Source organism: Protopterus annectens, chromosome 3.part1, assembly GCF_019279795.1.
Source record: "Protopterus annectens isolate FY-2018-M chromosome 3.part1, PAN1.0, whole genome shotgun sequence".
Lineage (NCBI taxonomy): Eukaryota > Metazoa > Chordata > Ceratodontiformes > Protopteridae > Protopterus > Protopterus annectens.
The window spans coordinates 1,446,809,463-1,446,822,781 of NC_056732.1; the positions used below are offsets into that span (position 1 = coordinate 1,446,809,463).

The following is a 13,319-nucleotide window of genomic DNA, read 5'->3' on the forward strand; positions in this document are numbered from 1 at the left end:
GACATGGAGGACTGCAGCAGTCATCTCTCTACACAAAGGTGGACCTTCAGCAGACCCAGGGAAGTACCGACCCATAAGTTTGACTACTCGTATATGCAACACCATAGAAAAAATTATTGGGGACCTGATAAACAAAGACATAGGAAAACTTTAAACACTGGAACCATCCAAGTTTGGTTTCATCAAGGCAGGTCATACCTTGCAAAACTTGGTAGACTTCTTTCAGAAGGTCATTAGAGCCATGGACAAGGGCAAAATGGTACATACTGCCTACCTTGAACTGGCAAAGGCATCTGGCACAATACCTCATTTAGGTACTATAGAAAACTCACAGATTTAGGCTTAAATCCTTCTGTCACCCAATGGATACTCAAATGGCTTGCAGACAGGACACAAAGTTAGGGTGGGGGAATCCATCCTCCTTTTGCTAGTGGTGTCCACAGGGCTTGGCAATGCAACCTCTCCAGCTTGGAATACACTTCTCTAAATTCAAGACAAATGTTGAAGGCCTTCGGCTAATCAGATTTGCTGACTCCAAGTTGAGTGCAGTCATAGAATCACACAAAAGATGTTGATAAGCTCCAGGAGGGTCTGCCACAGACAAATCATTAGTGTCAGAACCATGTCTAAAACCCAATGCAAAAATGCATAATTATATTCTTTGAGAAGATGACCACCCCTGCAAATTACAGCCTTGATAACACTCCCCTAAGAGCAGACCCAGTGGTAAGGGACTTTGGAACTCAGTTTGATAGTAAACCATACTTTGATAACCATGTGCAACATATATGTAAGGGCATGGCATCCAGATCTACGGAGATCATAATCCAACTATACTTAGATTGCATTAGCCCAATAATCATGGACAATACGCATTTGACATGGAAGTCACCAGGCATTTGCAACAGCTGGAGCTGCCAGAGAGGTGCTTCTCTAAAACAATACATGATATAAATATTATGCCTAACTTACAAGGCATTCTCTGATTCAGCGTTGATTGATCTGCTACTCATTCAGAAAATAAACAGCACTAGAATTACCCAACCTAAGGAACTAAACCTTGTCTGTGACATAAACAAAACATGTTGGAGGGACAAGTATGTGTCTTAGAAATTACCCTTTTGATGGACCAGACTCCCCATTCATATGAAACAGAGATCTTCCCTAAACTTATTCAAATGTAATCTGGATCAATGGATGTGAAATCTCAAAATCACCTCTGGCTTGTTGCCTGTGACTCTTTTGGACAGGGGCAGTTTGCATATGCTCTAAGGCACAGGCATATACCAAGGCTGCTCTAGGCCAGGCCATGTGTATTGATAATTGGGAAATTCGGGGCATGAATGTCTAAGCTTAAAAAGGCTCTAGGGCTGTTAACCTAGTAAAATCCTATGATCCTTGAAATCAAAAGCCACAAAGATTGATTATAGCATCCATACACTACTTTATGTCAGTATCTAAACGTATACGCATATAATACAAGATGTATTAAATAGGTAAAGAAGTTGCGAGCAAGTAAACAGAATATGTATTTAAAATAAAGCAAACTATAATAGAGAGTTTGAAAATGTAAGTATACAGTACAGTGAAAGTAAGGTAGCATTAGCTAACTGGAGATGCCAAAAAGGAAAAGATGATGCATCTTCTTAAGAGTCCAAGGAGAGGATGTAAAGTACAGACTGAATTGTCCTAAGGAAGAAAAGATGATAAATTATATTTACTGCTGAGCTAATGACAGAGAGTAAAAATATATTCTGGGCTAGTGCTGTTTTCTATATCCTGAGCAAAATTCATATACTCACAATGAAAACCAAGTACATTTTTGACATCCTTAGTATACCCACTCCTCAACTGATCAAATGCACTACAAAGCTGCACCCACTCAGTACTACCCTACAGCATGTTGCCTTCCTGGACTGGTGGGAGAGAGAATGAGGAGACAGCAAGTGGCTGGCTAGTCTTCACCCAGCACAGGCTGTTACAGGTGCATAGGTAAGTACTAGGCAATCGGTCAGCAAACAATTCAAGCCTAGCCAAAACACCCTATTCAAAAGCTCCCTCCAGCTTCAAAAAAGGCAGGGTAAGAAATGTTGGAAGAGAATTTGAGGCCACCTTTCAACTATCTAGGTTTACCTTAAAGGCAGTACTCTACTTAAAATAAAGTAGAAGTTTGTTCCAAGAGGTGAGGGATATGGTGAGATACAAATCTATCATGTTAAGCAAGCAAATAATATTGTTTAAAGAAATACCGAAACATAAGCACAGAATCTACAGATAATGCAGATGACAGCTAAAAGGAATAAAAATATTCCAAATTACAGTCAAATAAAAGATGCACTAATCCTTGTAGAGCCACAGACTCTTATAGGATCCCTGCTGAAATGTCAGCACTTGAAATGCTGAGTGCTGAAAAAAAAGATTGAAAGTACCAGAAAAAAGCAAATTTCGAACATTGCTCTTCATTTTTAAACTTCGTTTTTGCAGAAGGAAAGCCCAACTGCACCCCTTGATGTGGAGGCTAGCCCCCCATACTCTGAACTTATATAGATAGATGTTTATAGCTCTATACATATATATATATATATATATATATATATATATATATACATCTCCAAGATTGCCATACCTTGGAGAAAAGGGAATATCCCATAAAATGGCCATCTCAGACTTGGTATATGTAAGTCCGTTTTTAGGCCATTCTGTCTCTGTGTTTTGAGACTTGATCAAGCAGGTCCCAACATTTCAAATGGTTATAATTTGTGTATCTTCCAAACTGGAGTCAATCGAAAGCCAAACACTCTGGTCATAGGGATTTCAATTATCCCACCATCAACTGGGAAACTTACTCTAGCCCTAACTCACTAGTGCAAAAGTTCCTTGACTTTGTTAACTCAAATGTCCTGGAACAAATTGTTCAAATCCCAACAAGAGGAACAAACATACTAGATCTGGTCCTCACTAACATGACAAACAGATGCAGCACCACAACTGTCAGACAATCATTAGTCAAATTTGACCAAAAATCAGTCACCTTCAAGCTGGCAGTAACACCAGAACTCACAAAGGGCAAAGTCAGACTAAAAACTTTTACCAAAGCAAAATATACCCTCCTAGGGGAAGGTATAAATGCTTTCCAAGACTCACCCCCAGCTGGAAGTGGTAACTACACCAAAGCTTACACTAAAGCCCTGTATAATCACTTGTATATATTTATAGACTCTGCTGGTCCAGAGAAGGAATAAAAGCCAGAGACACAAATAAAAACCCTGGTGGACATCCAGTATCAACAAACTTTACAACAAATGCAAAAAGTTGCTGTCTAAGAAAACTAAGGTAGGCCCCAACAATGAAAAAGCACCATCCTCAGCCTCAACAGGAAACTAAGACAACATGTCAAATCCTCTAAGGCTAACTTTGAGAAAAAGTTAGCAATCACAGTAAGGAAAAACATAAGGCTTTTTACAGCTAAGTACATGGCCTAAAAGGTAGGACCTGTGCATGTGCAGAACTGGTGGCACACACACTGATCCTGCAGTGATAGCAAACCTATTAGCAGACAGATTTCGTGAAAATTTCACTCCCTTATCCCCTCCAAACTTCTCACAGTCCTTGCCCCCAACTCCTCCCCACCTTACATATCCAAATAGCAGGTCATTCAAGACTTGTCTAAAGCAAAAAATACAGCCTCTATGGGACCAGACAGCATCCTAGGTTGTCTTCTAAACAAACTAAAACACAAACTTTCATCAGCATTAAGTACCCTATTCAATCACAGCCTAACCACAGGCTTTGTTCCAGCAGAATGGAGAATAGCAACAGATATCCCCCTCCACAAAGGTGGCTTAGCAACAGACCCAGGGAATTATAGACCTATATGTCTTACCAGCCTCATCTGTAAAACCCTGGAACATATCATCATGGACCTCATAAATAAAGACAGAGGTGACCTCCAAACCCTGGATCTGACCCAATTCAGCTACGTCAAGGGCAGATCCTGTCTGTTAAACCTGGCAGATTTCTTTAAAAATGTGACCAGGGCCATTGATGAGGGCAAATCTGTGCACACAGCATACCTCGACTTGGCAAAGGCCTTTGACACACAATCCCACACTCAGGCATTACTGATAAATGTAGCAAATTGAATGTAAACCCCTGTGTTGTAAGATGAGTTGCCAACTGGCTCACAAACTGGTCACAAACTATCAAAGTGAGTGACTCCACAACAACCAACAGACCTGTCACCAGCAGGGTGCCACAAGGTTCAGCACTGGGCCCCTTAGTGTTATACTTCTCATAAGTTCAGGACAAAACTAAGGGGCTATGGCTGACCAAGTTTGTGTACGACTGCAAACTGGGTGCAATTATTGAATCCTCAAATGATGTCAGTATACTTCAGAAGGGTCTTCTGAGGACCAACAACTGATGTCTTATCATGGTTTCAAACTGAATGCAAAGAAATGCATCATCATTCCCTTCAGTAAAAAGAATGTCCCTTCACATTAACAAATTAACAACAATACCCTATGTACCTACAAAGTGATAAGAGATCTGGGATCACAAGTAGTTTGCAACCTTAGCTTTGACCACCATGGGTCTCTTGTAGTAAGGAAGGCTTTCTACATAGCACACTTGATAACAATTTATTATTTATTTATTTATTGACATCTGGTAACCGTGAAAATCCACTGGATCAGAGATCCAGTTTCAGTGGAGGCCTGGGGAGAAAAGCTCCAAATACAGATTAGAAAGAAGTGGCATAACATCATAAAAGCAAGCATATACAGCATATAAAAGAAGCTGAAATACAGTTACAATGAAACAATACAGAATAATTACATAAGCTCCAAAATAAAGTTACAAAGAATAATATGACATCATGTCATCAAATATACAGAATAAACATCAATTACAGAAGGTATATACAGAATATATTCAGTGAGTTTATTTATTTATTTTTTGTCATACAGTTAAACAAACAGAAGAATAGTGTTATTCTACTAAGCTGCTAAAGTAGTCCAGGTAGCCTGTAGTGGAGCAAGTCTAGTACTAAGCAAACAAAATAGGAGGAGTGAAAATTGGTAGGTGAATAACCAAGGAATATTATTAGGTAATTTCTAATGAAGTACTATAGTCATAGTGGTTTAGGCCAGTTATTGCAGGTACACATTTGATTATCAAGGTAATGGGACTTTAGTGCAATTTTGAAAGCTTTGATGGAGTCTGTTTAAATAACAGAAGAGAGTAGAGCATTCCAAAGTTTGGCAATGGAGAAGAAATAAAGGTTTGTCCTGCATGTTTGTTGGGTCTTGAGCTTAGAAACTGTTTACTTGAAGTGTTGGGGTGTATGTTTGTAGCATGGTCTGAAGAGAGGGGCAATAATTAGGGTTACACAGTAGTTTGTGGGTGAGTGTTAGTTGGGAGTACTGTAGATAGTGGCGAGCCAGTTTAAACGTCTTAAGGCTTGGCAATGATGTGTTTGGGTTGGCATATTAGTGGCAAATTTTGCTATTTTGTAGTAGCAGGACTGTAATTTGTTCTTGAGAGTTGCATGTGGTTACTGAAAATGGGGCTACCATAAAGGACAGTAGGGAAGAGTAGACTGTTAGCCAATTTTATCTCGGTGGGCGTATCAATAAAGAGTTTGAGTCTATACAACTTACCAAGTTTAAAATGGGGCTTCTTGACTGTATTGTGAATATGATTTTCAAAGGAGAGTTTGTCATCAGTTGTGATACCCAGAAGTTTTGATGATTTTACTAGCTCAATTATACCATTGTTTTGTGAGAAAATTGTAAAATCTTGAGTTAGAGGTTTTGATGAAAATGTTTAAAAGAGTTTTGATTTTTTTGGATTGAGTAGAAGTTGAGCATCATTTAGCCAGGATTCAATAGAAGTAAAGGGTTTCTGTGTTAGAAGCTGGAGATCTGACAGGTTGTTGGCAGAGGTGATTACTGTTGAATTGTCAGCGTATTGGATGAGAGCACTAAGATGGGATGCTTTATGTAGGTTATTAATGAATACGTATAATAGTAGTGGGCCAAGAACGGACCCTTGGGGAACTCCAGTTTTATTTATGAGACATTCAGATTGTTTGTTTTGCCATTTGACAGACTATTTCCTGTCAGAAAGGTAGTTGGAAAACCAAACCAGTGCAAGTGGGGAGCAGTTTAGGGATTTAAGTTGTAATAGTAGTTTAGAGTGTGACACCGTATCGAAAGCCTTAGAGAGGTCCAGTAAAATGGCTGAAGTTAGTGGACCAGTATCTAACACTTTGTTAACAGTACTGGTGAAAGACAATAAGGCTGTTGTGCTGTGGGCAGGGCGAAAGCCTGTTGGGTGGGTCAAGTAGGTAATTGTTGGAGAGATACTTTAACAACTGAGTATGAATACACTTCTCTAGGATTTTAGATAAAGGAGATGGGGTGGTAATTAGAGAGGTCTTGGTGTTGCCACCTTTATGTAAAGGTGTTATAACGGAGTTTTTCCAGAGTCGAGGAACATATGATTTGGAGATGGATCGACTGATGAGAACATTGACAGAGTATGCAACAGCATCTGCAGTGAGTTTTAGGTATTCTGCTGGAAGTCTGTCAGCAGAGGCGAACATGGTTTTAGTTTACTTAGTTTATGCACCAGAGAGGTGGGCACAGGTTGCACTATAAATGTAGGTGTGGGTGGACCATAGTCTGTGTTGTCATTTACAAGGGGGAGGTGTGTATTTGACTTAAGAAAGGAGAGATATGTGTTGCTTTCTAAACTATAAGGATACAGGTTGTTTGAATAGAGAAATCATTGACGAGTTTTTGAATGGTTTCAATGAAGTGAGTGTTAAAGGCTTTGCCATTTTTTTGTGGGTCTTTTTCAGGAGATGGTGTGGGATTTTGCTGAATACCAGGATTGAAGAGTGAGGAAATAGATTTCCAGAATTTTGGGGGGTTGTTGTTTTGGGAGCTTAGTTGAGTGGAGAAGTAATTTTTCTTGTTGGTAATGGCAAGTTTTTTGGCACTGTTATGAAGTTGATTGTATTTCATTTCATTTTGTGGGGTTCTGTTTTATGCCATTCATTCCAGGCTTTGTCCCTGGTAATGAGAGTCTGTTTAGTATGTTTTGGATATGGTTATGCTTAATTCTTTTAGTTTGCATGAGGGCGAGGCTGTTGAGTGTAGTAAGAAAGACATTGTTGAAGTAATTTACAGCATCATCCAGAGGAAGAATTTTAGTTGGGTGCCAATTATGGGTTTTTAAAGTATCTATAAGAGCCCTTTGACTGAAATGGGCAAAATTTCTAGATGTTCTGTACAAATGGGATTTTCTTGTTTGCATATGGGTTTTATGAGTGAAGGCGGGTAGATGGTTGCTTGAGATATTAGGGAGGGTTCCTGTATAGGCATATTTGTCAGGGTGTGTAACAAGCATCCAGTCTAGGGCTGATGTAGTTTGTTTGTTTACTATATGTGTGGGGACTGTTATAAGTTGGGTAAACCTATATAAGTTTATACTATTTGATGGGTAGTTAGAGATGACAGATTGCCAATTTATGTTATTATCACTCAGTATGATAGTTTTGTTTGCAATGTTCTGGGTTGTCCAGGATAGAAAATCTTCTAGAATAGGTATATTTTGACATGGGTTAATGTAAAGTACGACAATATATATTTGTTTTCTTTTGTTAATAAGGGGTATAGCTGGTAAGAGTTCTATGTTTTCAAAGGGTGGAACAGGTTTGGAAAGTGGAGTGATAGTTAAGGAGTCATAGTAAAGGCATCACCTCTAGAGCAAAGGAGGTTATAACTCCTCTATACTTATTACTAACCAGGTCCATAACTGAGTATAATACCCCTTTCGGCATGTACTATACAAAGCACCTGCAGCAATTGGAGAGACCTCAGAGGTTTGTAACTAAGAAGATCAAGGCATTCCAGCGCGTGTCTTATAGAGACAGACTAAAGTCCCTGTCACTATACTCAGTATCATATAGACTTCTTAGGAAAGACTTATGCCTGGCTTACACAGCAATCTCCAACCTAAACATAATGAATTTTTTGCATATCCATAAATCAAACGGGACTAGAGCAGCCTGTTCCAGGGACCTAAATATGGCCTGCGACTTGAATAGGATGTTGTAGAGGGACAGATTTATCTCCCAGTGACTGCTGTACCTTTGGAATAGGCTGCCAGTTCATGTGAAGCAGAACATGTCTATGAAACTTTTTAAAAGAAACCTGGACGAGTGGATGGGGCACCATAAATTCTTACTAAGGACAGAGCCCATAACCCTCCTGGACATGGGGCAGTCATTACTAAATACAATCATGGGTACTGAATAGATTATCTATGGTATTACGTTCGATTCTCAGTTAGAGCGTCTACTGTGTGACGACATGCGTGAATGGACGTTCCTTCGTTGAAGGTTGTGTGTTAGGCCTGGCAAGCCAGCACATAAAACTCTACTGCCAATCATTAGCGGACTGGAGTTCCGCTGTGGCGACCCCTAACCGGGAAAAGCCGAAAGACACACACACACACACACATTGGGATGAAAAGGCTAGGCTTGAAATGACCTCTGGGTCGACAGCCTAGAATCTCCTACGATCCAATACAATTGAATGCTGCTAGTAGCCTTGATCATTATTTCTGCAACAACATGGATCTCAATTGAGAGCAGTTTGATATTTATTGTAATTATCCCCTGTTAATGTAATAAATTATTTTTTTATGTTTTGGTTTAATATTTTTGGCAGTCTGTCCATACATCGTCCCTAAGATATCAGGTGTTCTGACATCCTTGTTCATTACCTAATACCCTGCAGGGATTCTCCTTGTCCAATGAGCTGCCACTAAGATGGCCAATCCATTTCAGTGGCAAGAGCCTTGAAGTTCTTATCACTTTGATTAGAGGACCTTCTCCTCTTTAAACTTTACCCCACCATGGATACACAACACTGTGCTCATTCACACCTAATACACGAGCTGACTTTTGCCCAATCACAATATCTCTACTCATCATCCTTAACCTCCAAAGTGCTAGTGATAAGGCATAAATCCCAGCAAACACTCACCATGAATAACAAGTGCAGGCTGCAGGCCACTTTATCTTAAGTTTTTCCACCGCCAAATGCTACTGTCATATTATTTATTCATTTATTTGCAGTTTGTTGACTGGGAAAGTCTACTGGGCCAAAAAGAGCCCCTTTTCAATGGCGGCCCGGGGAGAAAAGCTCCACTTACAATATTACAATAATGAACAGAATAAAACAAACCAAGAAAAAATATTACATTTATTACATTTATTATTTACATTACATTACATTAAAATATTACATGATTTAAAGTAACAGAAACAGATTGACAAATTAATAATAGTAACAAAGCATTTTGTGGTATATGCCATAAGAAAGCATTCTGGAATACATGGAATAAATAGCATTCTGCGGAATTACATTATATATTAACTTCAGCAAAGTAATATGCTAATAATGTTCACTTACTGTTAAAACCTTTCCAATTGAATAGCTCTCTTCCAGCACCAAAGTTGTTCCATACCAGAAAGCCAGTGCATAGGATGCATATATCAAAAAGAAAGCAATACCAATGGATAAGTTGGCTGTAATAGCTTTCTTAACTCCAATGTTCTTAGCATCAACTAAATTCTGATTATATCTGCAAAAAATGGAAGAATGCCATTAGTGAGGACCTGTTTTAAGTGTATTATGTAATTTGGGTAAATTGTTGCAGTTAAATAAGATGATGCTGTGCTTTTAACTAACACTTTATTTAGTGAACAGTAGTACATGAAGAAATAACTGAGATTCATGAGTAACTCATGTCAAATCTAAATGAACAACAGAATCAAATACTGAAAGCAATTTCAAACTAGAGAATACCACTGCTATTGTAATGCAAACCTAGCTTCTGAAAACCCTAACCTTCTCACCCAAATAACAGAAATATGCATTTCCACTGCAATTTACTAATTTAATTTATCTGCTAGATTATAAAGATCATACACATTTTAATCATAAAAGATACTCTAATCCTTGTAGAGCCACAAACACCGCAAACACAACTACTCCTGCCTGTGTTTTACTTATCTTGAAACGTATACCAAATAAATGAAAGATAGGCAAATTCTTTTTCACCAAAACAGATTTGGCAGTATGGAGCACAGTATAGCTCAAGACCATGCATCCATTATTAACAAGGACACTTTAACAAAAGGGAAGCTATCATACAGGTGCACTCTAAAATACACACACAGACACACACACACACACACACACACACACACACACACACACACACACACACACACACACACACACACACACACACACACACACACACACCAATCTCTTCTTCTGGCATAGTTCTATTAATAATCACCAGTGAATTTTGATTCATGTGTTTACAAACAAAATGATTGACAAGCCAGTGTCAGCACACTTTTCCCAGTCTGATCATTCAGATGTAGTTCTTCAAGGACTATTCTATGCACCTTTGGAAAGAAGAACAGGATTTTACTCCTCGATAACCTAAAAGGATTTATGATTTACGCTGCAAGTAATACATTTACGATCAACGATAATAGGAAATTACTAGGCTATTGGCCCTGAGGCCTTTACAAGCCTAGCCAAGAATTTAGCCCAGGTTCCAACAAGTCAGCACCTGATGCCCTTGCCCAGCAGGGACACAGGTGGAACTCTAGGGGTGTATTTTCTGTTCTCCTTCCAGTTATCCAGGTTGTACTTAAAAAGGGTTAATGAGGTACTCTGCTTGACATGGAGAGGGAGTCTGTTCCACAAAAGGGGGACTCTCTGGGACAAAAATCTGTCATGCCAACAAGTCGTATTGATGTTGCACACCAGGTTGAGGGATAGTGTGTGGGTTACTTGAGTGGAGCTTGACTTGTGGATATGCAGCAGTCCCATCAAGCTGGGGTCTTAGATTGCTTTGGTCACTTCTGAGGAATCTGTATGAGACTGAGTAGAGGGACAGGACTTTTAGCTTATTTGTGTAGGGTTTATGTTTGAGGCCCTGGATTCTCCTGGTGTAGAACTTCCATGGTCTGTCCAGCTGCTGCATGTAATGGGTCTTATTGTTTGTTTGTGTCTTTCGGCTTTTCCCGGTTAGGGGTCGCCACAGCGGAACTCCGGTCTGCTAATGATTGGTAGTGGATTTTTACATACTGGGTTACCAGCCCTGACACACAACCTTCAACGAAGGCACGCCCCATTCACGTATGCCTCCACACAGAAGACGCTCTAGCTGAGAATCGAACGAGACAACATCTTGCTATGAGGTGACAATGCTACCGCAGCACCACTAAGTGAAGAATACAGGGATGTTATGACCGCCTTGTCCCTGGATGAGATACCCTTACTATGCAACTGAGGCAATATGGTGGTCAAAAGTCAGTTTTCTATCAACCAGGGTGTCCAAGTCCCTCACGACTGATTGTGTGCTTAGGACCATGTTATTAATGTGATAATTTGTGGGGACATCACTCTCCCAAAAGAGGATGATGATGTATTTTTTGGCATTCATTTTGAGGCTGTGTTTCTATCACCAGTCATTTGTTCGGGTGAGACCCTCTTGGAGGATGTCCACATCACTAGGGGAATTGATGACAGTGCCCAGATTGCAGTCATCTGCAAACTTGGTTAGCCATAGCCCACTGGTTTTGGCCTGCACCTCAGAAAAGTATATCCCAAACAACAGAGGCCCCAAGACCAATCTCTGGGGTACACCACTCATTACGGGTCTACCGCTTGAGATGCCTTCCCCTATTTTGACTAGGTGGGTTCTATCAGTGAGCCAGTTTGCTACCGATCTGGTAACATATTGATAGAGTTTATCTATTATACCCGAGGGGTCTATATTAGAACATCGAAGTTTCAAAACTTCGAATGTTCTAATATTGAACCCTATTCAGCAAAAGCTGAAAACATCGAACATACAGAAGAGTGAATTTTTTTTCCTAGGGAAAAAATTTGTTGTTCCAAAACACATACACAACACAAGCACACCAAACAAACAGCAATCCACACACATACACCTAAAATCTTACACCTAACCCTACACTAAACTATACACACACCACTAACTATCCACTTACCTTAACCCAAACCCTAACCCTAACGTCCGTCACTATGGCACACTCACCTCACCCGCGCCCTAACCCTAACTCACCTACCCCACCCTAACCCTCACATCCACACAATCACACACTTACCTGACCCGCGCCCTAACCCTAACTCACCTAACCTGCCCTAACCCTCATGTCCACACAATCGCACATATACCTAACCCGCACCCTAACCCTAACTAACCTAACCCGCACTCAGTCACACACTTACCTGAACCCGACCCGTAACTTTCCACCACAGCGCTGAAAATACCGAAGCAACAGAAATGGACAACCAAATTCTTTCCCTAGGAAAAATTTGGTTTTCTGTTGCTTTGATATTTTCAGCTTTTGCTGAATAGGGTTCGATATTAGAACATTCGAAGTTTTGAAACTTCAATGTTCTAATATAGACCCATACCCAAGTGGGGAACAGTATCGAAGGCTTTGGCCAGGCCAAGGTAGGCGGTGTGCACTGTCTTCCCCTTCTCCATGGCTTCGGTGACCGTTTCAAAGAGGTCAACCAAATTTAACAAGCATGACCTCCCCTAGACGAAACCAAACTGTGTGGGATCGAGTGTTTGGAGGTTGCCAATGTCCTTGTTAATGAGGTCCATAATAATCTGTTCCCTGGCATTGCTATTCAGTTAGCCTGATGGGTCTATAATTTCCTGGATCGGTGGACCTTTGTGCAAAGGGATAACAATGGCTGTCCTCCACTTGGCTGGAACAAAGCCGGTACTCAGGCTTTGGTCAAATAGGGTGCCTAATGGTGCTGCAAGGTCCTGCCTGAGTTCACGTAGGATGCAGCCTGGGATGTTACTTGGTCCCATGGTGGCTGTATGTTTTGCCTTTGAGAGAGCAGTGATGACTTGCTCACTAGAGATAAGGGGAGGGGGGCAGGAATATCCTGATTTAATGACAGGGGGGACAGAGAGGTGAAGTTTTCACTGAAACTGTCTGCCAGCAGGTTGGCTATATCTATGACATTTGTGTATGTGGTGTCCTTGACCACTAGTTCTGAGCAGATCTGAGTGCTTCCTTTGAGACTGTGGACATATATGAAGAAGGCCTTACTGTCTTTAGTAGATGTGGCCAGTTTGAACTCGAAGTTTGCTTTGGAGGATTTCACTAGTGCTCTTAACTGCTTGTTCAGGCTAAGGAGACATTGCTTCCAATTAGGCACCTTCTCCTT

General features: G+C 40.3%; 1 protein-coding gene across 1 annotated transcript in view; it reads right to left on the bottom strand.

Moving 5' to 3' along the window:
• ABCB1 (ATP binding cassette subfamily B member 1) overlaps positions 1 to 13,319 on the bottom strand; it is a 1,009,232-nt gene that overhangs the window by 659,792 nt on the left and 336,121 nt on the right. The window contains exon 11 of the mRNA XM_044067521.1: positions 9,489 to 9,660. Within this exon, the coding sequence (XP_043923456.1) occupies positions 9,489 to 9,660 (172 nt within the window). The remainder of the gene's footprint in view (positions 1 to 9,488; positions 9,661 to 13,319) is intronic.